The 26,205-nt window shown below is 36.7% G+C and overlaps 1 protein-coding gene across 1 annotated transcript in view; it reads right to left on the bottom strand.

Annotated features, from left to right (window-relative positions):
* Nucleotides 1-4,376: 4,376 nt before the first annotated feature.
* The window catches only part of LOC120767758, a 67,873-nt gene continuing 46,044 nt past the window's right edge, over nt 4,377-26,205 (bottom strand). The window contains exons 3-4 of the mRNA XM_040093988.1: nt 11,466-11,674; nt 4,377-4,520 (exon numbers count right to left, since the gene is read on the bottom strand). Of these exons, the coding sequence (XP_039949922.1) occupies nt 4,377-4,520; nt 11,466-11,674 (353 nt within the window). The remainder of the gene's footprint in view (nt 4,521-11,465; nt 11,675-26,205) is intronic.

Here is a 26,205-nt window from a genome sequence, read left to right as displayed (position 1 = left end):
TATGCACTTGGAAAAGTCCTCCGTCGTGATGGCCATCAGAGGCTGCTTCAAATCAGCTTTTATATCCTCAATTGAGTCAAAACGGTGTCCTCGGAGTAGTCATGTGAATTAGCTGAATAGCCAGAAGTTACACGAAGGAAAATCAGGCGAATGCGGTGACGTGACGGTGACGGCACGATATTAGTTGAAAATGTGGCGAAATGATCACGAATACCCAATACAGTATGAGATGGTGCATCTTTGTTCAATAAATTCAGACATAGTAAAAATCGAAGAATTCACTTTTAGAGCCTTACAAAACGACGGGTATCTCAAGTACGAATGAATATTTTGACGTGAAATTTAGCATAGGTGTCATTAACAGTACTACCAACTTACCGATTCAAAAAACAGGCGAAGTAAAAATTTAAAATTCACCTTCAATTTGATCACAGTAATATATATGAAAAAATTATAAAAAGCTCCCATAATTTTTTAATAATTGTGCAAATATTTTTATTTTCATTATTTTTATTCAACTTATATTAAAATTTATTTTGCACTCCTCATTTCAATGTGTTTTAATAGCATGTTTTCGAGTTTTTTAATATTTAAGTGTTGTAATTATTATTTTTAGTCGAATGCCCCCGAAAAAATGTAACCTCAACAACGCGCGAAGCAGAGAGGCACGACGCAAGCGTGTTGAAAGAGCATTAAACTGCCAAATAATTGATGCACTGTTCTTGAGGAAAAAAATGAATTGAGTCAGAGTATTTTTCCGAATATAGAGAGTAATTACTTGAATCATAACTGGCTCAGTGGGCTGGCTATTTTGGCAGCAAAAAATGTTGAAGTTGACGAAAGTAACTTCCAAATACAACAGATGTTACCAGGCGATCTGATATCTTTTAAATCAATTTATACTGTTCTTAATGAAAATAAAAGTGTAAGTTTTCCAATTGAATTTTTAAATTCACTAGATATACTCGGAATGCAAAAACATAATTTTCTATTAAAGAATGGTTCACCTATTTTTCTCCTGCGTAATTTGAGTAGACTTCGTTTATGCAATGGTGCGAGTTTGGCTATCAAAAAGATCACCTGCTATCAAAAAGATCTTGAAGGAACCATATTATCTGGAAAGTTTAAAGGTGAAGTGGTCCTGTTGCCACGTATTCCAATGATACCACCGGATTTTGTGATACCCTTTAGAAGGATACAATTTCCAGTTCGTTTAGCTTTTGCAATGACGATAAATAAATCTCAAGGCTAAACAATGTCCATTTGTGGTTTAGATTTGGAAAATCCATATTTTTCTCATGGTCAACTATATGTTGCATGTTCACGTGTAGGAAAGCCGTTGAATCTCTTCTTGTTAGCTAAATACGGATTAACCAAAAATATTGTGCCTCAATTAGAGCTAAATTAAATTGAGACTAAATATATTGATAATTCAATATTGTTCTTAAAGATTTAAAACTATTTGTTAGAAATTTAAATAAAAAAAATTTTATTAAATTAATTATTTTGTATTAACTCTTGCCAGATTCAATAGTATGAACATTTTGTTCAATCTTATTAAAAGTACTTCCCTTTCAAATTCCAATCCAGTGGATTCATATACCAGCTTTAACGCTTCCGTCTTCGTTCGTACATAATAATTTCATTACAATGGTTGTCAAAAAAGTCTTGCGGTATTTTCGCTAGTTGGCGCTGAAAGCGCGTAGTTCTAGTTTTATTCGTCGCATCGGGTCATGCTATACCTTTTTGAAAAGCTCGTTTCACGCGCTAACACGTGTTTGATTGATTGTCGTTTTTTTCAGACGTTCGTGAGTTATAGCGTGGCAAACATGGAGCAAAATAAAGAGAAAATACGGCATATTTTACAGTACTACTACGATAAAGGCAAAAATGCATCTCAAGCCGCCAATAAAATTTGTGCAGTTTATGGACCCGATACAGTTTCCATTTCCACCGCACAACGATGGTTTCAACGTTTTCGTTCTGGTGTAGAGGTGGTCGAAGATGCGCCACTCTCCGGAAGGAAAATTGCGATAAAATCGCTGAATTGGTCGAAAGAGACCGGCAGTAGCAGCCGTAGCATCGGTCAAGAGCTGGGCATGAGTCATCAAAAATTCATTTCAATTTCAATAAAAAAAAAAAAAATTCAATAAAAATACCGCAAGACTTTTTTGACAACCCAATATTAAGGGGGTAACTGTTCCCCGTGAAGAGTTAACTACAATGTAATATAACAAAAAATTTAGCCACAGCAACACGTGGCCGGGTCTGCTAGTAAGTCTATAAATCTTAATATTTGTTTAGTTGAGGTAATTTAAAAGATGTCAGAAATAATTGAATAAGCGCCTTTAGTAGTAATTTGAGAAAGATACAGTTTTATACATCGTTTTAAAAGCTCCAGTCTTAAAATCTTACATAATATCAGTCTAATCTACAAACACTACGTTTAAAGGAAAGCAAAATGTGAATGAAAACTTTTTTTTGCTAACAGAAATAAGATCTTAGTGACTCTCATTAATCACTTCGTATTATTTATGATTCATGTGTATAAATAATCTTACGAAATGGTTCTCAAGTGCTACGAAAGTCACGTCTTTGTAATATTAACACTGATCTACAGTGGTTTTGTTGTCCTAGATTTATGATCGCTTTCAGATATTATTGATTTAAATCTTTACTTTCATTATGAACTACAAAACTCAGAAAATAAAAAAACAGAATCCCATATATTTCTACTCGTAATAGTTTTCTTATGAAAAATATAAATGCATAGAAGTACACAGAGAAACAGATATTGAAAACATGTGTTATATCTAATTAAACGCTTTTTATTAGCTTTTTCTATATGTTTCCTGTTAATAATCTCTTTCTAAGGATCGGCAATAATCGGCAATAACGAACGATCTCATCAGGCCTCTTACTTCCCTTCCCACACATTTAGTTTCATATATATTGACAGTTTCTTCAAAGTTTGGTGCTCTATGGTTATCTAGGAAAATTTTGGCTAACAACACTAAACTTTTCCAAGCTTCATTGTTATTGATGGCATGCAAACTACATACTTTTGAAATGCACAAAGGGATTTTCATTGAATGAAATTTGAATTTTAGTAAACTTTAGGTTCGATATTTCTAAGTCTGCTTTAATATACCTTCCGCATAATTTTTCACACATCTTTGGTTAATAGTCTGAGGGTAAGGATCACGCATTTGTATTCGCGAAAAAGGAGTGCAGAACTCTAATCATGACTGCGCAATACATTTTATTACTAATAATCCGATAACTGATTCATGTAATGTATAAGAAACGCAAATATCAATAATTCAATATTGTCATGAATAAATTCTGAATCTTAACACTTGAAACCACTAAGATTTGCTAAGACATCCAGGGAAACAAAAGCAACTTTTTTTTTGTTTTTTGAATTGTGTAATATGCTGTTAATTGCCCGAGCTACACGGCATTCTCTGATCGGGAAGTTGCATTACTGAATATTCATTAAACCAGTTTGTAAAAAGTAAAAGTAATATCACTTTGTTTACGTGACCTTATCATTATATCTGTTTACACTTTACGAATTTTTTTTTGAAGTTTATTAGAGAGTAATAAAGTTAAAGTAATAATCAAGTTTGACCACGAAATTACCAAATCGAGAAGTTAAGTTAGAATAATAAAAAAGTTCCACTACATTTAAATTACTGAAAAATTGTTTCTTAACACTTTTGCGGTTTTCGTTTACGAATATGAAATGTAGAAATTCTCTTCGGTTGCATGCTGTTCTGCTCAGACGCTTATTTGAGTTCTACCTCTGCGCTGCGTCTTTATAAATAATTTTGACGCTTAATTAACATTTAAATAGACTTTAGCTGCCTTATTAGTGCATGCGCTCAATTTTCTCCCTACAGCTTTAAAACGCTGAGCGAGTGGAAATTCTACTAACTCTTAATTGGTCACATTTCTGGTTGAATGTTATTTTAGTTGGACGGGTTCGCTGTGGCCGCCATTGTTTCGTCGCGTTGCTGCTGCATTTTTGTATGCAAACGGTGCAGAATGCAGTACTTATATACATATATACGAAGAGTATATATCTTCTCCTAAAATTTAAAATAACATAAGATCACTTTTCATAAACATTCAGGCGAAGATAGAATCCATTTAAAATAAAAACTATTCTCATTTAAACAAAATTTAAATTTTCTTTCTAACTTCGTTATATCGATTCAAGGGGCTTTAAAATCTGGTAAATATATATATGTAATAATAATAATAATAGTGAATCGTAATAAAAAAAATCAATTTTGAATTTTTGAAGATACGTTATTTTGCATTTCAGCTGACGCGGTTTCAGTAGTCAATATAAAATGATAAGCAGCCTGCTACTTACTGACAACGGTCATCGTCTCGGATTCGGAAACAGTGTTGAATGCTGGTGCTTCACCGGAAACTTCGCATTTGTAGACTCCTGTCGACATTAGTGTGACGCGCCGCAGTGTCACTTTTGTATCTGTTGAATTGCGAACCTTAAAAGAACCAAATCAAAGCAGACAATGTTAAAACAATGTTATTAGTGTACTTTTTAAAGAACAAAGATTTAGCCAGTTTTCTAAACGGCATTGCCCGTGAATACATTTTCGTTGTCAGTGCTATCGGAAAGGTAGAGAATGCCTATTATGTTTCCGTGCATAATGAGGGAGTCACTGTAGAAATATGTTTAGAATTATCTTCTTAACTCTGATTACTTTCAGAAATGGGAGATTTATCTTTGCAATATTCAGGGCGCTCTTTTAAGAGATGACTGGGATCAGGCATACATACTTTATGCTTCATAAGATGAGGGATGAGCATGTAGAAACTAATATCCGCAAATTGGAAGTTTGCTTACGGCCGGATTACAAGAGGGCAGAAATCACATTGGGATTATCTAAATTAAAATTATAAATAGCTTTCGCAATTTATAGTACCAACTGATTAGATATAAACGAGTATAATGGTCAAACAAATCGAGAAGATTTTAGTACATAGAGTACATCGGGTATTGATTGCTAGATTTAGCTAAGAATTTTATTAAAAAATAACTGATTAGGTTTAAGTACTATTTTTACAGCAAAAAAAAAATTAAATTTTTTGGTTGCGGTAAACAATAGGCTTACAGTTTTCAAGTTCCTCTAAGAACGCTCCTCGAAGGCAGGAGCCAAAATGAGGATGGGCCAAACATCCAACATATAATTGGTATTTATTTTGGAAAAATTATGTTTTCTTCTATATTTGACTTAGCTTGGATTTTCACCCACACTACAAGTGGCTAAACTACAGTGAAAGAGACTAACACAACCCCTTATACAAACAAGAGCTAATGAGATAAAAACGGTTGAACTTTTTTATTTCATCGACTATTTTCGCGCTCTTGGAGTAATTTCAAACCTGGAGAATGCTGACGCAGCATGACTTGGCATCGAAATAATTTGTTTACTTCGTTGTGCACAAACTTTGGTTGAAAACGGTGGAGGAAAAAGTTGGTCATGCTAAGAAAAAGTTTGAAGTGGCAGAGCAGCAAAGTGAATGTTTGCAAAAAGAAAGCGAGTCAGTCATGCAATTAAATTTGCGTTAGTGAAATAAAGATTAATGTATTTTGAATTTTCCACTAAAATTTCATTATTCAATCGGATGTGGAAAAACGCGTTGCCACCAAAAAATACTAGCGATGGTGAAAGAACTCAACCAACTGTTGTGGCATTGAAATAGGTGGGAGTAGCAATGGGAGTGAGAAAAAGTTTACTTTCAAAGAATTATCGGTGCGTACTTTTAAGTAGCGTTATTGAATAAAGAAGTTTGTCATAAGAATTAAGTTATTGATGGTTTGTCATTTCAAAAAAAAGTTCTATATATTTTAGATAGAAAGCTTATCGAAAAATAAACAAAATTCGATAAACTATTCTTGACGCCGTTCAGGATAATCGCCGAAACATCTATTTTGTTTTGTTTTTGTTCGTAAAACCTCTAACATGACTACTTAACTGTACCTATTTCTTAAGAAGCATACAAGCATGTGAGTGCGAAATTATGCAAAGGCAAGGAGTTGTCGTTTGTATGCGTTGCCTCCTCCATATTTTTTGCCATTCTGCATCGCGAACTGCACTTACAGACTTAGAGATGCATTCATGCATATACATACATATGTATGTGATCAGATTTCTTCGCTTAGAAATTATTGTAATTGCAAAAGTTTGTGACTGTGGGGATTTAGTGTACGTAATGCCTGTTTGTGGCATTGGTGATCGCCTTTCCAAAGCTGTTAGTCAACCTCTCATTTCTTGCTTCTTTAAGCCAGATGTCTTCACATTTACTAGTGTATGTTTGCTCCATTTTCGTGCAACTGTTTGCAAAGAAACATTTAGAAATAATAAGTATTACTAAATGATGCATTTCCTCTACTCTCTTTAACATTAGCTTTTAAAGAACATTTCAGACATGAAAAGGCTTCTTATGAGTGCCATCACGCGGTCGAATGCCTTCTAATATTTGTAGGAAGCTTCATTTGTTAGATAACATCAAATCGCACTTTACATTTTCGGCGAAGTGTATACCTACATACTTTTTATATTACATAATATATATTTGCTCGGCAGGGCTTATTTTGACTATAATAGCTGTAATCGCTGGCAAAACAAACCTATTTCATTTTAGTTATTGTTAAAATTATTTCAAATTTTTAAAATGCCAGAAAAGATTTTCTTTTCAATTTAAAAACGAACGGTTTAATGACTAAAGCCATCAGTTTACTTGTCCTCAGGATTATAAATTACCGAAAAATGCCGTAATTGTACTATTCAAGTTATACTACTCGATCTGTAATGATTATAGCCTACAATTGTACCTAATTTGCATATCCAAGATCTAATACCTCTTTTGTCTATTGAATGCTTCGGTATATCCTTGGTAATCGATGAGCTTAATTCCACTTGAACCCCAAAAATACTGACTAAAATTTTGCTGTTTGGCCTTGAATCACTTTTAGTGGACAACCACCATTAAGTAAGCCACCGATTCCACTCAGGAGGGATTTCTACTACTTGACGCAGAAAATGATTAGTACCAGAATGCTTACTGAAAGTTTGATATGCGTCGCCTGCCAAACCTTTTGCTGTTAAAAATTCGTGAATGAGGTCCTATTGTTCTTTTGAGATATTTTTGATGGTAACAAATGAACCTAATTAAAAATTGCGGTGATTGAAAAAAATCGTGATTTTTCGAGTAGTATCTTTAATATTGTTAAAATCGGGCCATAACAATACGAAACATGTGGACCCAAATGCTGTATACAATCCTCGTATTCATACCGGTAGACCGCATATATCTAATATAAAAATTTCAAACCTCCGGTAGCCCTTTTGGTGAATATATCGGACAATATCTGAGATACCTTGCGAAATAAATTAACGTATAGCACTGGAGACTATAGTATATTGCCGAAAATGTATGAATATGTCCATGAATTATCCCAACTCCCATATACTACCTACATACATGATTAAATAATCATAAATAATGAGACAGTAGGCGGAGCAAAAGGCCTTTATAAGACAATTGGTTAGGTACCGACCACGTTTGAGTGAAATTATACATGTATTCTATCGTGTATATAATCATGTATAGTATCATGAATTACCTAAGCAATTTCTTTTAAATTTGGAGCGTAACATTATCCTAAAATACCAACGTTAAATCTCGAAAGCGGGTGAAGTTGGACGCATCCACGCCTACTTCTCATAAATAAAAAAATTTGAACTGAACTTTTTTTGTTATATCAAAATAATAATTTGATTAGAATCGGGTGAATACATATCCTAGCTTCCATGTATATAAATATAGTTACATCTGTAAATCTATGAGATATCTGAACCATCTCTATGCCTGCCCATATACTTGTACATATCTGATATAACAATTTCAAATATCCGGTATATCCGGTTGTCTTTATACAGCATATATCAAAATCAGGCATAGTGGAAGGAAATTAAAACTAAATAAATTGCCGTAATGAGTTAGTCTATTTTCAGATGCTTGCTAATTTGTGATTCCATACTTTTAACTGAGCGCTGTGTCTATGCGTTCGGGCATATTATATTACCATCACATCCCGCAATTACTCTATCTATGAGCTGTCATATAAATATATTATTATTATTATTGCCACGAAGCTTGTAACACCTAGAAGGAAGCGTCGGAGATCCTATAAAGTATATATATAAATGATCAGTATGTTGAGCTGAGTCGATTTAGCAATGCCCGTCTGTCTGTCTGTCCGTCTGTTTGTATACAAGTATATACGAACTAGTCCCTCAGTTTTTAAGACATCGTTTTGAAATTTTGCAAACGTCAATTTCTCTTCAAGAAACTGCTCATTTGTCGGAACTGCCGATATCGGATCACTATAACATATAGCTGCTAAACAAACTGAATGATAGGAATCAAATGCTTTCATGGTTAACTTTTGCATTTGACAAGATATATTCACGAAATTTGGTATAGATTACTTACTAAGGCAACAATATAATATCCGAAGAAATTGTTCAGATCGGTTAACTATAGCATATAGCTGCCAAACAAACTGAATGATCGGAATCAAATGCTTGCATGGGAAACTTCCTCATTTGACGTGGTATGTTCACGAAATTTTACATGGATTACTTCTTAAGGTAATAATATAATCTCCGAAAAATTGTTCAGAATTAATTACTAAAACATATAGCTTCCATACAAACTCAGCACATAATTCTGAAAGAAATGCACCTGTGAAGGCTATATTAGCTTCGGTGCAGCCGAAATTAACGTTTTTTCTTGTTACTCATACGTTTTGTCACCTGAACTCGCGGGTTTCTATTTTCCTTTTTAGAGGTGTTCGTGGTATGCCTGCTGTTGTTGAAGAATGATTTCCTGTAATTTCTTTCTTTTAATTCTTCAGCTATCTTGGTATCCAAGCTGACAAATGATATTGTAATGCTAGGCGCTCATCCGTCCTTGAATTCGCAACACCTTTCCAATTTCCAATCTTGAAGATGTCTTCAAAATTTAGTGCCAAGTATATATTTTCATACTCTTGAAATAATTTGCCGTGATGAGTTAATCTATATATGTATATGTATGTGTATATAATATAGTATAGACGAGTTCAAATCTGTTCGTCCCCGCCCACTCTCTAAATAACGGCACTGTTAAAAACTACTAAAAGCGCTTTAAATCAGATAAATTAAATATTACTAATGAGTTGGAATGAGAGGAAAGAGCCTTAGACCAATACGTGACATTGCTCTCAGATTCCAAACAGTGACAAAATGGGCGCATTCGCACTACAACCACGCTTACTTCCCATATAATACAATTTTAAAGTACTTTTGATTCTTTCACTTTCCTGTGTACAAATCATGAAGCAAATATTATAACGGAATGAAACTTTGTACGAATAATGCTTTTAAGAATGTCATCTTATACGTGTATTTCAGTATCTGTAGTTGACAAGTTGTAGTTGTATGGGATTCACAATTAAACTTCAGAGAAAATTCTGCATCTCTGTATGCAAAAAATGGGGATTTACCCCTTATATACCTAATATAAAGAACTTTTGAAATTCCGTATATTACTCATAAAAGTGTAACTTTCTGCCTAACATGAATACAATTGGGTGAAAACTTGTATGTGAGGTACTTTATGAAACCCATGGACAATTTTGATTGAATGTACTCGTATGACTGGCAACAATAGATAAAACGGGTCAATATTCCCTCAACTTCCATATTTTTGTAAAGGCATTGCTCTCACTTTGATTCTTGCAAGTTGCAAGAGTATTAAATATTCTGTTTACCCGAACTTATCCGTTTCTTACTTGTTCTAAAAACGATTTATCTTTGTGGCTAAAATGCATAAAATCGGGTGAAAATTTGCCCATGACCTCGTATAACTTACAAACTCTATGCACCTAGAGGTATTTCCGTGGCTTTGCGCCTGGCAGGTTGAAAGACCATGGAATGTTCGGTTGCAACCGATTTTAGCCCTCATTATCAGCGTATTACTACTTGTGAAAAATGTTTATATTAAACTCATAAAACTCATAGTAAAGAAGTATTTGTACAGTAAAATTCTACGTTAAATGGAACGAGAACAGAAAAACATATTAACTAAGCCATTCTAAATAAACCGAACTCCTTTATTTTTTAGGAAAAAGTACAATTGTACATATAAGTATATTAGTTTATTTCATCTTTATCTATATGTATTACCGAAGCGTCGATTTTTCTTGTTCACTGCACTAAAATATATTAAGGAAACTTTTCGCTTTTACTGCCACGAACTGTTGCACTTTTTTAAGAAATCATCATTAACATAATCATTATTGTGTGGCAACATTAATCATTGTCGGACGGACGGTGCGAAAAAATGGCAGCAGAAAAATTACCAAAGAACTTGTTTATGTAAGTGCCTGGAACCCACTTTGGTATGCACATATATTATATGTGAAAATGTGTGTTTCGCCTTTCGAGTGGCACGTACACTTTCAGCAGACCGCAAAAAGCAAAAAGGTACCGCAATATTCTCCCCCTAGAGTTTATGAGCTGACTGCCTGCACGGCTGTCGGCCGCTCGTGGTGGCGCAAAAGTCATGTTTCTTATTGGTCATTATTATAGCGGTGTGTAAAACCATTGCAATAAATTGCAATAAAACTGAAATTAAATTTTTTATTAACCTACTATTTGCAGTATGTGGAATATGGAATGCGGCTGAGTGTTCGATTATTTGATTCTCCGTGTGGTGCATGTTCCATTCATGCTTTATTCAGCTAGCTAAAGGCAATCGCTAAGGACACCGGGGACCGAAAGCACAACAGGCACGTTCCTTACTGCCATCGATTTAAATTGCCAAAGCGCAATGTGAGAAAACTTTTCTGCAGCAATATTAAACGAATACAAATGACATAGACAGGGTTGGTGCCTTAAATAAGTGTACATATAAGAAAATGAAATTAAGAAGATTCAAATGACGCTGCTACGAAAGTTAGCTAGTAACTCGCGAAAGTGGTTATAAATATCTTGGAGCTTTCATGTGACAGATAATATAATTTTGACTCATGTACTTGAAGAGTAGCCTTAGAATAATAAAGAAAATGTGTTATTATAAGAAACCATTCAAATCAATTTTGTATTTTAATTAGTTTGGTCCTAAGCTAATAATTTTGAAAGGAAATTTCTGTTGAATGTATTTTAAAACAGTAGTATTTACCCAATCTTCAAAAGCATGCTTTACTTAATTTTGCTCTTACAATAAATAAGCGCGCTTTCATGCATACATACACTTATTCATATATGTATGTATACTACATGTATTTTACAAGTGTATACAACTTCTTTAAATATTTATATTCCCTTTTCTTCAGTTTTTCAGTATCAATATCCTTCAAGTGAGTGAGTACTTACATCCACATTGACACCGGGCAATGGAAATGCTTGTCCTGGCGGTTTATCGCGCGGCACATAACGGTAGAACTCATGCCCATCCTTGTACCACTTCACCGAGTACAATGACTCGCCGTCCAAATTGTAGCGGCAGCCGAGTACCGCGCTTTTGAAACGCATTATATGATTGGGTATTTTCACTTCCGTCATTGTGAGCGAGTTGGATATGTCTGGAAGAAAGAAAAATATTAAAATATTAATTGTATCCAAGATATTTTTAAGAAGATTTCATTCCTTACATTACTTCTGTAATTAAATAGGAAAGTGTAAGTAAATATATATTTTATGTAGAAAATAAAAGCGTTAAAAGGATGACAAATTACAAAGAAAAAAATATGTATCTGTTTTCTCGCTAGCGTTTTTGATGAGCTGCATCCAAATGCTTCAAAAGCGGCTACCACCGAAAACAATGTTACAAAAATACACGCTCTCATATTGATAGACAGTTGATAGAAGAAACATTAGGCATCAGATACCGACTGCTTCATTTATAACGAAATAGGCTACGAACTGGTGTTCCAGTTTATGGTGGGTCTATAAGAATTTTGTCTTTCGATAAAATTCAAAATCGTAATTTGCGAATTTGGTTTGCTCAAAATCTTAGGAGATCTCTTTAATGAGCGCCGACAAACAAATGTTAGATTCAAATATTTTCCACAATTAGATCAGATCAATGGCTGTCTCCGGATCGAAAAACTACCAACCAGATCGATCATGTTGTGATAGACGGAAGACACGTCTCAAGTGTTCTACAGGTGCGTACGCTCCGAGGTCCTAACATCGACTCGGACCACTACCTTGTTGCAGTCAAGATTCGCATCCGCTTCTGTGCAGCAAAAAGAACACGTCAACAAACACAAGGAAGATTCGACGTCGAGAAGCTGCATTCACAACAGACGGCCGAACGGTTTTCTACTCGGCTTGCACTCCTGCTCTCTGAGAGAACTCGTCAACAACTCAGTAAATGGGAACTGTGGGACGGCATTTCAAACTCCTTACGTACAGCTGCTACCGAAACCATTGGTTTTCGCAAAAGTGCAAAAGAACAGCTGGTACGACGAGGAGTGCCGTGTCGCAGCGGAGAGAAAACAGGCTGCCTACCTCGCAACGTTACGATCGACCACAACACGTGCGGGATGGGGGTAGATACCGAGAGTTGAAGAAGGAAGCGATTACGCATTTGTGAGACAGAAGAAGAAAGAGGCCGAAATGCGTGAGTACGAAGAGCGATAAGCTGGCCGACAGGGGTAATGCTCGAAAATTCTACGAAAAAATGCGGCGGCTTACAGAAGGTTTCAAGACCGGAGCATACTCTTGTAGAACCCGCAAAGGTGATTTAGTCACTGATGCCCAGAGCATACTTAAATTATGGAGGGAACACTTCTCCAGCCTGCTGAATGGCAGTGAACGCACAACGACAGGAGAAGGAGAACCCGATTCCCCATTCGATGACGATGGAGCAGACGTTCCATTACCCGACCATGAAGAAGTTCGAATAGCAATTCCCCGCCTGAAGAACAACAAAGCGGCAGGGGCCGACGGATTGCTGGCCGAGCTATTCAAACACGGCGGCGAAGAACTGATAAGGAGCATGCATCAGCTTCTTTGTAAAATATGGTCGGACGAAAGCATGCCCAACGATTGGAATTTAAGTGTGCTATGCCCAATCCATAAGAAAGGTGACCCCACAATCTGCGCCAACTACCGTGGGATTAGTCTCCTCAACATCGCATATAAGGTTCTATCGAGCGTATTGTGTGAAAGATTAAAGCCCACCGTCAACAAACTGATTGGACCTTATCAGTGTGGCTTCAGACCTGGAAAATCAACAACCGACCAGATATTCACCATGCGCCAAATCTTGGAAAAGACCCGTGAAAGGAGAATCGACACACACCACCTCTTCGTCGATTTCAAAGCTGCTTTCGAGAGCACGAAAAGGAGCTGCCTTTATGCCGCGATGTCTGAATTTGGTATCCCCCCGCAAAACTAATACGGCTGTGTAAACTGACGTTGAGCAACACCAAAAGCTCCGTCAGAATCGGGAAGGACCTCTCCTAGCCGTTCGATACCAAACGAGGTTTCAGACAAGGCGATTCCCTATCGTGTGACTTCTTCAACCTGCTTCTGGAGAAAATAGTTCGAGCTGCAGAACTTAATAGAGAAGGTACCATCTTTTATAAGAGTGTACAGCTGCTGGCGTATGCCGATGATATTGATATTGATATAGCATAGAAGAAAATGGGTCTGGCAGTGAACGAGGGCAAGACGAAATATCTCCTGTCATCAAACAAACAGTCGTCGCACTCGCGACTTGGCACTCACGTCACTGTTGACAGTCATAACTTTGAAGTTGTAGATAATTTCGTCTATCTTGGAACCAGCGTAAACACCACCAACAATGTCAGCCTAGAAATCCAACGCAGGATAACTCTTGCCAACAGGTGCTACTTCGGACTGAGTAGGTAATTGAGAAGCAAAGTCCTCTCTTGACAAACAAAAACCAAACTCTATAAGTCACTCGTAATTCCCGTCCTGCTGTATGATGCAGAGTCTTGGACGATGTCAATAACGGATGAGTCGACGTTACGAGTTTTCGAGAGAAAAGTTCTGCGAAAGATTTATGGTCCTTTGCGCGTTAGCCACGGCGAATACCGCATTCGATGGAACGATGAGCTGTATGAGATATACGACGACATCGACATAGTTCAGCGAATTAAAAGACAGCGGCTACGCTGGCTAGGTCATGTTGTCCGGATGGACGAAAACACTCCAGCTCTGAAAGTATTCGACGCTGTACCCGCCGGGGGAAGCAGAGGAAGAGGAAGACGTCCACTCCGTTGGAAGGACCAAGTGGAGAAGGACCTGGCTTCGCTTGGAATACCCAATTTGCGCCACGTAGCGAAAAGAAGAAACGACTGGCGCGCTGTTGTTAACTCGGCTATAATCGCTTAAGCGGTTTCTACGCCAATTAAGAAGAAGATCATTTTATACTTGAGACCTAAACGATGCGATGAACGCTCTGTATAATTAGACATTGACACCTAGAAGACACCAGGTAATCTTACCTTCACTAGAAACACCAGAAATTTTATGGCACCTTTACTCATTTACAAAAATTATATGGTATTTGTTGTCATAAACAAAGCTTTCAAGCTAAGCAGAGTTGCATATTCATGACTGCAGTTTGCCACATTTTCAAGCTTTCAAGCTTAGCGTATATTTCAGCAAACCAGAGTAAAGGAACCAGGGTGTCGGCTTTTATTTACACCAACACACTATAAGCGACGACGCAGCTACAAAGTAGGCACCCAGATGCATAATTCAGCAAGATTGCGACAATGCTTAGACAAAGCAAATAAGTCGTCACACCTCTAGACACGAGCGCCGGACTTGCAAGTTTCAAAAAAAGAAGGCCAAATGGAAAGGTTGCAGAAACTACCAAACTGCGACGAAGTCTAAGCGCACATCCGTCGCAAACACACACATGCAAACGCGCTTGTAGAGATACACACCCATGTACACATACATCTTTAATGCTGTATTGACTGTCAGCCAGAGTGCAATAACAAAAGGTCATTAGTAGTAGTGGTGGTAAACGGGGCGGCTGCACAAACAATGGACATTTAAGCCCGGATGAAATATCATTAACTCTAGCAGAGCCTTGCCATTGTGCCACAGCCAAGCTGAGATGAATGAAGTATGCCTACAACTCTATCAACGCCGCCGAAGCTTACATGGCAGCAGTCACTGCAGCACAAAAATAAAAGTGTAGAATAGCAAAGCGTTTGCTCAGCAAGGCGAAATTACATGGAAGAGTACCGCGATAGAAGGTGAATTCAGTGCACATGTCGTAGGGATAAACCCACACACACACACGCATGAACTTGAATGCAAATAAGTGTTTGCATGTACTGCGTCAACTTCGTAATTGCGTGAGTTGTTGTTGTTGCTGCATCCGTGTGCGAACGTATGACATCAAAAGATAAACTTATGCCGGTGCGCACCTTTCGCTGGCAAAACAAATTATGCCCGCCAGTGTGGCATATTTCAGCAGAAGACAGTGCGACGTACAATCATATGCGAGTGTGTAGTGCACATCTAAGACACGTTGTTTATTTGAACTTTACAAGCAGTGTAAGTTATGTGACAGCCGATGTGTCATTTGCGTGCATTAGCGTGCGCTTGAAAGTTTATCCTTTCGTCCTCTTTAAAAGCAGCACAAAAGCAACAATCTGATTCTGCAGCTGCAGTAGGAACAACGTAGGACTTAGTGCTGGTGGCACAGAAGAATAGAGATTAACTATTGCAGCTGTTATCTGTAATGTAATCGTGTGCGCACATAAGAGCATGTAAAGTTAAGAAAGATTATACAGAAATTTGAAAAATTGGTTGAGAGATAAAATTTTTTAAATTTTTACCTACATACTTTTCGATTATTTGTAAAGTCTATAAATAATGGAGATAGTCAATTTCCGGATTTCCGACTTTTTCAAACATCCGGTCTTACAAAATGACGATCTTGAAAAATATAAGGTTTTAAAACCTAATTAGCATCATTGTAACAGTTGAAGCATAGGGGAATAAAAATAGCTCAGCAAACTTTTAGTTAAATTAGCATCTATTTAAGTGATGTGAACAAAGCTCGGCCCTAAACATACATACTTAGCTACAGTTTAACAAAGTCGCACTCGGAAAACAACCACGTTTGTTGCTGATAGAACGCAATATTGATTATCGTCACTTTTAGTTTCATAATAAAAAAAGAATCATCGAAGTTAACTATGCTGACTATATATTTGACAACTCTCGTCAGAAAATGTTCGAAATATATCCGTACCCATGGAGTTGATTTTCTACCGAAAGTTTCGATCGTATGCATGATATTAAATGATTTCCTTGTCACAATTGAATATAAAAATGAATAAAGGTGATAATGCCTTCTCTGAGTCTAGTTGTAACATAGTATGTTCATAACCATTTTCATCTTTATATTAGGTTGTCAAATATCTCCCTTCCGCTTTTTTGTTCTTTATTCAATGCTTTCTAAAAAGTGTTATAGTGATCGGATTAAGTTCGAATATGCGCCGTTTCGTTCAATAATCTGTTTCCATCTAGATGGCAACTTCAAAATACCCCCCTGATAGAAGCCCCCTCCTTATTTGCGAAGAACTCGGACAGCCACTTTTCACAAGCCTCATTTGAGTTCAACTTTACACAATGGCGTTCGCCATGGACAGGAACAGGAGGTAATCACTTGGCGCTATGTCCGGGCCATCCGAACTCACGTAGCTTCTGACGAGTCACCAACGAAGTTTGTGGTCTGGCGTTGTCCCGGTGGAACACTACACCCTTCCTATTGGCCAGTTCTGGACGCTTCTGGTCGATCGCCTGCTTTAAGCGGTCCAGTTGTTCACAGCAGATGGTAGAATTAAGCCTCTGCCCATATGGGAGCAGCCCATAGCATATGATTCCCTTCCAATCCCATCAAATATACAGCAAAACCTTCCTGACTGTCAATCCCGGCTTGGCCACTGCTTAGGACGATTCACCGGCTTTCGACCACGACCGTTTTCGCCTGATATTGTCGCATGTGTTCCATTTTTCATCGCCAGTCACCATCCGCTTCAAAAATGCGTCGAGTTCGTTCCATTTCAGTAGCATACCGCAGGCGTTGATTCGGTCCAGAAAGTTTTTTTGCGTCAAATCGTGCGTATCCAGCCTTCTGCTGATGGCTTAAAATGGTTTGGTGATTAACTCCCATCTTCTGGGCGATATCACGAGATGCCACATGCCGGTCTAACTCGATGTTTTCCATGATTTGATCGGTATTCGTCGTCACAGGTCTTCCGCCGACTGGCTTATCCATGGTGTCGTTTTCACCTGCTCTGAACCGTCGAAACCATTTCTCCGCAGTTCGAAGTGATAGAGTACCATCCCTAACCATTAATCTCACGGAACGTTTCTTTTAACTTTAAAATAGCGCGAATTTCGGCGTTAGTGAAATCTATTCTTACACGTCTATAGCTGTTGAACGCAATATCCAAACTAATCATTCATAGCGGCGTTTTGTAGATTATGTCAAGACATTTCAAAGATGAGTAGTGTTGCCAAATACGAGCTCTGTAGCGCTTTATACATAACCGCGAAATTCAAAAGACAAAAAGGCGGAAGGGAGATATTTGACAACCTAATATTTGACTTTACACTATATATATAGGTATCACTCAGTGTAAAATATGTCTTAACCCGATTATAGCAGCAATTAATTATCTCCCTCGCCCGCTTATACGTAATGTAAAATTTTCGAACTTCCGATTAGCTAATTGAAATTAGAAATAATCTTTTCCTAAGGAATGGATAAAATCGGGTGTATGCAGATGGTAGAGAGATTGCAATAGAGCTCAATATCTCTCGTGAGACACGTTCTTGCTCGTCCCGATAAAGCTGCATTTTTTCAATAAGAGTACGGTAAACATGACTCTTTTGACATGATTGATTATGCGAATCCCGATCCCATCCACGGTATTCCCCAGATTAGGTTCGGTGTGATTTATTATTTTTCCTTGAACTGAAATTACCGCTCCGTGGGACTCATTTTCAGACAATCGAAGAGATAAAACAAAATTCGCTGAAAGAACTGACCATCCCAAATGCTTATGAAAAGTATTTCGAGGACTGGAAAAATAGTTGGCATAAGTATATTACATCTACTGGGGATTATTTTGAAGGCGACCAAATAAGTATTGCTGAAAAATTAAATATTTGGCGTTATATGTACAATTTCCAAGCATTTTTATGATGTCGGATAGTATAAGTGCACATGCAAACTTGTTATCGAGTATACTTAAGTAATGCCAAAAGTTAATGCAATCAGTCCAGACCAGCTTTTGGTTGAAATCGTCCTCATATATCAGACATATTATATTTGACCTTATTCGTTGAGTTTATTTCACATAATGAAATCGGTTCATGCATTATCTTATCTATCATTTATTCAACCGCTCAATAAAATTAGGCATGAAGGAGAGAATTGTCAGGCTCGAGTTGCTGGATTCGAGTTATCCACGAGAAGCAACACTAAAATATGGTGAAAGCTTCGCTGTTTTGCTGTCACAAGATCCCTATAACTCAAAGTATATCTCGAGAACTCTTCGACCTCAGCAACCTTTCCTTGCCTTTTCCTAGTTGTAGGGGTAATTTCAGACCACTGCTTTATCTTATGATTTGATTGATCACCTTTACAGCAGTTGGGGTCTCACGAAGAACTTCACTTAGCAACTCAAATGCAATCACTATCTTGAAGAATGGAGATAAGATTTCTTTTTTATCGATTTTCAATGTCCTTTTGAAACTCGGCTTTAAATGTTATGTTATTACTATAAGATACATACCTAGTTGCCTGTTTACACGATTCCTTGTCTTTACGTTTTTTACTGCAAATAATGAGCATGCTAAAGGCTTTATCTAAAAAGTATGCAGAAAATTTCGCGTACAAAAACCGTAAATTATTTCAGACGCTTGGATATTTAAAAACTTGTATTTCTACAGTGATTGCTTACACAAGACTCGTAGCTTCATAAATTCAACTTAAACATTCCTTTTCAATGTGTATGGAATTCGCATCAATGCATGTGTGGAACAAGCACTTATTTGTATATGAGTGTGTGGTTATGTGGCTTCTTAGTACTTTCACTTTTTTACTAGTATGACGGCGTCAACACTTTGCCCGCCTTGTCTACCGTTTATTTGTTCGGTTGCCTTTTGCTTGCGCTTTTCACCGTCTTTACTGACGTGCATGGCGTGCGGGTGTTTGTACTGCCGCGGGGCAATCATGGCGGCAAAACTGTTGAACAATGAAGTCAAGGGAAGAAAACAAGCCAACGATCTAGCATTATTTCCCCTACATATTTATGAAGAACGACGCGTATGTGTGCTGCAGCAGCGCCCTGTGGCAGCAACTATGTAGAAAATCAATTTCGTTCTTCATTTGCAGCTGGCAATTTGCATAATAAGGTCGTTTGGCGCAATTTACATGTGAATGTAATAAATTCTCTCTGCGTGCGGGTGTGCATGCATGAAACAGTGAGTGCATGTGGGTGTGTATGCCTCAAAACACCGGTTGCAATCACGCAGTTGTTGCACACAAACATAGTGGAATTTGTGTTATTGTTATTATTTTATAATTGCACACATATGCATTTGTATATGTAGATCTATATGTGAAAAGGAGAATGTACACACAATATATACCTATGTACATATATGTATGTATAAGTAAGTACATACATATGTATGTGCATGGGTGATAAGATTGGCTTTCCGTCGCCTTCGAAGTTCGCTTTCGCATAAATGATTCGTTTGCATTTGTTGCTACAATTTCGGATCTGATAAAACGATCAGACGATCTCGGGGCTAAATTAATTAAAATGTTCAACTCTTTTTCTCTTTGATTTACTTTTAATATTTCCTTAATATCATTACATATTACACTTCACATATGCCACCTTTTCGACAGAGTTTGCTTTACAGGGTCCAGCACTCGAAGTGTAACCAATTAAATAATCCATAAATTCGGTCTGGAAAATTATTTTTATTTATTTTAAAGTACAAAATGTGTGAAAATAATCATAAATTCAGGACCAATTCACTTTTGTTCGATATGACCATTTTTTGCCTTAACTATGGCTTTGAGACGGTCAAAAAACGAATCGCAAGCTGCTCGAATGTGACTTGGCGGTGTTTTGTCCCACTCACGGACAATGGCTTTCTTTAGCATCTCGAGACTGGTGTATTTTTTACTTCGGACTTTGCTCTCCAAAATGGCCCAGACAGAATAGTCCATTGGATTCGCATCTGGTGAATTCGAGAGCCATTGTGTGGTCGTAATGAAGTTCGGAAAGTTTTTTTTCAGCTAATCTTGGTTCACTCGCGCTTTGTGAGACGGTTCTGAGTCTTGTTGAAACGTCCATGGCTTGCGACCGAAATGTTTGTTTGCCCACGTCGTCAAAACAGCCTCCAGAACACTTTCCCGATAATATTTCGTATTCATTTTGACGCCAGGCTCGATGAAAACAATTGGAGAGCACCAATCTGCGGTGACAGCGGCCCAAACCATTATTTGTGGCGGGTGCTGCCTCCTGGTGGCCAACCGATGACTTAGATTCTCATATGAACGGTCGGTAAAGTAAACCCTATCGATTTGAGAGTTTACGAATTACTCAATTGGAAAAATTTTTTCGTCAGTAAACACAATGTTCGGAATTTGACCGCTTTCGGCCAAGCGAAGTAATTGCTTCGCTCTCTCAAGTCTTACTTGTTGCTGCTTCGGTGTGAGATCATGGGCCTTTTGGAACTTGTAAGGCTTGACCTTGAGCTAATTTTTCAATATGCGTCGGATGCTGCGGTCGGATATTTTCAGTTCTTTAGCCATTTGATTGAAACTTCGTCGTGGATTTCGCTCAAGTCGCTTCTTCACTTTCCGAACCATCTCACGTGACTTTACAGTCGTTTGATGACCACCTCCATGGAGTTTTGCGATGCTACCAGTATCATTGTAACGAGTGATGGTGCGATAAACAAAAACTTTATTCACATTAAGGTGTTTGAGCTCACGAACAATTGCTGGCTTTGAGTTTTCAGCTAAATATAAAGCAATCACACTATTACGTTTGAATTCCAAACGCTTTTGTACACTTGTGAATAATACTCCGAACTGTCATTTAGCAAATTTATAAACAGCTCATTCCAGTGCGACAGCTGCGCGAACGGTCTGAAGTCGGTTACACTTCGAGTGCCAGTACTATTAGGCTTTGAATGTGTCAAAAACAAATAAATACTTTTAGAAACAACCTTTCGAAAGTTGTAACCGACTTCTTGAAAGTTGCTTCGTATTAATGGTGACACTACTCCGGGACTCACTTGTTTATTTCTTATGGTTTGGCGGCAAATTAAGATTCTCTGTATCTTCGTAACACAGCATTACTAACATTTCCGCTTCATCAACTTTTGATTAGTAATTTATAACAGTATCACTCCGAACTCATGGATAGGTAGGTTAGGTTAAAAGGTCCACACTGTTAAAACCGTCAAAAAGCTACAATACTTGGACAGTTGAAAAAAGCGTCATATGATGAAATGTAAAACTGCTTTAGGTACATATACTCGTATTAATCATTAACCATAGTTCGGCAAAGCGCTTCGAGCCTACTCCCAAAATTTATTGAAGTAATCGTAATGTTTCAGATTCAGAAGTGGTTTAGCGGCTCCTCTAATGGTTTTAGTGGGATAGACAATTGGAACATCCTTCGCTTTCTTCTGTCTAGGGCTGCTATGCAGACTCTGTGTTCCTCTGTTTTTTTACATATCACGGCACTCGCGGAAACAGTTCAAAGTGAAAAAGTGAATTGGAGAAAAAAACAAACAAATCTGCAAATAAATAATTAAGAATAAGAAATGTAAAAAGTCAGACAAGAGTAATGAAAAATTCCTTTACAAAGAACATAACTGTGAAGAAAAGAGTTGTTGGCACAAGATAAGTAAAGTCTGTGCTCCGGCTGCAAGTTGGTTGTGCAGGAGTTTTGTAGAAGAAGCAATTTCATGCATCGTTTGATTTTCATTCGGGTTTAATTTGTGCTGTTTTGCGCTTTTGCCTTCATTACTTTAGTTTTCTACAAAATGCCGCCTTGCCATCTGCTCATCTTCTATGTCTCTCCTCAAATATACTATACATCTACATACATACATATATAGTACATACATATTAGAGCTCCCACTCCCGGGCTCCCGAAATCCCGGGATCCCGGACTTAAAACTCCTCCTGGGATTTAAAATTAATTTCCCGGGATATTCGGGATTTTTGTTTAAACATTATTTTTTCATAAACAAAGTTGTGTTTACAATAGATGAACATTGCCAAAAAACAATTAGTAAGAATTTAGTACTTTACAACACTGTTTGATCAAAGTTACAGCACTGGTTTTTGTTGAGAATCGCGATATCGATTTAAAAATAATCGAAAATGAAAAGGAAAAAACGTTGAAGGAAAGGTTGCAAGAAACTGTCAAAGAATCTCGCGTTTTAAAAAGAGATGTCTCATTATCAGTAGAGGAAGCGGTACCAAAGGAAATAAATTTACTTCTTGGGGGTGGCGGGCTTGGCAGCAATCTGGAGGTTGCTTGTAATTTTTTAAAGACAATACCACCAACTAGTGTCGAATGCGAGCGTTGTTTTTCAGTGTCTGGAAGCCTTTGCACTAAAATCAGATCTAGTTTAAACGATGAAACAATGGATGCGCTTGTATTTTTAAAATACTATTTAAAATTAGTTCCTACAGAAATCGATCTGTGATTTTTATTATTTGTTTTTTGACAAAAAAATATATGTATATATAATACCAAATACATAGGTATATTTTTAATTTAATTCATGTAACTGATTCGAAATAAAAAGTGAATTATATATTTTTTTCAATTTATAAGAAATAATAATTATTATTAAATAATAATTTTTTTATTATAAAGAACCCAAGAACATGGGCATACTTAATTGAATCTATGTAACTGATTGAAAATAAAAAAAAAATAATTTAATTTTTTTAAATTTATAAGCAATAAATAGCAATTTTTATTTTCTCCCGTTTTTCCCGGGAATCCCGGGAAATGAAATTTCGATATCCCGAAATCCCGGGAATTCGAAAACATTCCGGGAGTGGGAGCTCTAATACATATACATGGTGGCGTGTAAACCCATTATGTTCTTATGACTTTGCAAATTGTATTATAATATGTATGTTTGTGTGTTGTGCAATACTCCTTTCCCAGCTGGCATTTGAATATATTTAATTCTTCTTTGCCATAGCAAACTATTTCACTACTACTTTATTTGTTTGACACACACGTATACATTTTTATTAGTGAATTTGTTTTGGAATATTTCTTCATAGCGCCTTTGAAAATGGAAATATTTATTTTTTTCTTGACTGCCTTGGCAAAAATTGCCAAGAAGTTAGAATTGATGAAAATTTACAAAATAAAATTATATGAAGCGCATGGTAATGTGTACGCTCCTTCACCTAATAAAATCCGGTGTTTTGTGATTTCTTCTCCATGTACATGCACGTACATATGTATATAAATGTATGTTTAGCGCAATTGTTGGTGCTGTTCATGTGTTGCTTTTGCCTACAGCTGCTGAAGTCGTTGGTATGTATGTATGTACATATTTATACAATGTTGCTAGCTTGTGTGGTGCTTGAATCCTTGAATTCTTGTTGTGTTCATTGTTGGTGTCAAAGCCGGTGTTTATTTGTTTTAAATTGCTTCAACTGCTGCACACACTCCCGCAATTGTATACTTCAGCATTCGTCGGTCTATTCATTGTTTTTGTTCAGTTTCAGCAACACAACTTTGGTTACATACAGTTTGTAATATGTATGTGTATATGATACGGGCATCTATTGTATTTACATATTTCTCCTCCGTTTTGTTCTCTGGTCTGCCTAAGCCTTTTTGTCAAATTGCCTGGAATTTTATGAACTTAATTCTTTATTTTTGCAATGGTAATTTTTCGAGTTGGTAATGCCGGCTTAAGTGCCACTTTAAAATGCTATGAAATAGTAGTGAAATAGCAAAAAAGTATTCATTTCAGCCATAACATAAAACCTAATGAACGGAAAATAAGAGCAAACTTGTGTATTGGCGAAATTGTTAACTTTAAAATCTTCTTCGAGGCTTAAAATCAAATTTTTTCACTTTTCTAAGTGATATTTTTTGTAAAGCTATAAACTAGCCTCTCAGCATTTATTAATAATTAATTACTTTGTTAAAAATTCAAATAACAAAAAATTCAGTTTAATAGCAATAAATGTTTAAGTGTTCTGGCCGATCTGGTCGTCTGACATTCAAATCGTATTTTAAAAATATTCAAACATTTCGCCAACCCTTAATGGTGGAGCATATTTCTGGGTGAGAAACAATATGCTTCATCGAGAACAACAATGGACAAATTCAGTCGTCGTAACCTATGATGATTGAAGAACCACGAAAATGGTAGTGAAAGTGCTATGGAAAATGGACAATATATAGTAATGGACCCTCGCTCCGATATGTGTAAATAAATGAATTCCGTTCCTTACTGTGGTGAAAAAAGTAAGACTTTTTAATTAAAAATTCGTGCGAAAACACACTCGTCGCAATATTTTTTTTTAGGTTGGTATGAATGTCATTGACATCTGCACCAAATATCACATCAAAACAATCATTAGTGTTTAGAATTCTCCTTGTATTTCTGAAGTACATAATACGATTTTTACGATAAGTGAAACTTTTCAATAAGGACGTTCCATTCAATTTTGTGTCCCGAAACATATTTCTCGTGCTTAAACATTCAGAATTTTGGAAAAGACCTTCCGTGACAATTGTTTGCCACGAGCAAGTGTTTTTGATTAGTACAAATTATTCAAAGAGGATCGAGAACGCTTTGGCTACAACCACGTCTAGGACGGCCATCAACATGAACTGATGATCAACACGTAACTAAAATAAAGTAATTGGTACTTCAGAATCGACGATTAGCAGTCAAGGATCCTACTGGCATTTTTGAAATATCGGAAAGATCAGTGAAAACCATTTTGAAAGATCAACTGGGCATAAAAAAGTGAAATCACGATTAATTAAAAAAATCTTAGGACCGGGAAACAGAAGATTAATTGGTCGAGTATCGTGGCAAAAGTGAGCCGAAGCCGAAAGAACCACGTCAAAGCAAGTAAAAAGGTTAAGCTCACAGTTTTATAAGATTATTGAAATGTCGTGCACTCCGAATTCCTTCCGGCCGGCCAAACTCTGGACAAGGAATACTATTTGGGTGTTATTCGTCGTATGCACTAATCTGTTTGTAAAAACAAGCTGGCAACTCTTGGTTTTGCATCATGATAATGCACCGTCGCATACCTCATTGATTTTTGAGTGAGTTTTTCGCCAAATTTTCAATCAATATCGTCCTACAACCACTGTATTCGCCTTATTTAGCTCCGTGTGATTTCTGGCTGTTCAACAAACTCAAATGGACGCTACGGAAATTGTCTTTAACCACGATTTCGAGGATGAGAAAAAACGTTGGCACAAGTGTATTGGTGCCAAGAGGTTATTTTTTTGAGGGAGACGGCATAGATTTTGAGGAATGAATAAAGAATTTTAAAAATATGACCAATGTCTCACTATTTGTTGCTCATAGTAGTATAACCTTAAACCGGTCAGTTCGCTTAGAGAGAGGAATATCTCAATAAAGAAGAGGATATATTTTGAGATTATAAAATTCTAAAATGAATTATTTAGTTCTACTTTATTTTAGTAAAATGGGTGGGTTACTAGCAAAGTTCGAAAACGGTGTTACTAGAGAGAAGCAGGTCTATTGCAATGTATGATATTAATACATGTAGTTTTAGTACTGTGCGGTGAGTTCTAATCCATGAGTGGTAATAAAACTTTATTCCTTTGCACTTTCTCAAAATCTTACTGGCATTTTATCATTCAATGATTTAAAATCTACTCCGCTTTAAATTTGAACTTGTTCATACTTTTCATATATTTCCAACTCGCATTATTTTATAATCTTATGATGTTTCAATCCTCAAGACAGATTTTTAACAGACTAAGTGAATAATTTAAGTCTCAGTTACTCTCTATTCGCCTCATCTGGTTAA

This window comes from Bactrocera tryoni, chromosome 2 (assembly GCF_016617805.1).
Source record: "Bactrocera tryoni isolate S06 chromosome 2, CSIRO_BtryS06_freeze2, whole genome shotgun sequence".
In the NCBI taxonomy this organism is placed as follows: domain Eukaryota; kingdom Metazoa; phylum Arthropoda; class Insecta; order Diptera; family Tephritidae; genus Bactrocera; species Bactrocera tryoni.
This window is presented reverse-complemented; position numbering and strand designations above follow the sequence as displayed.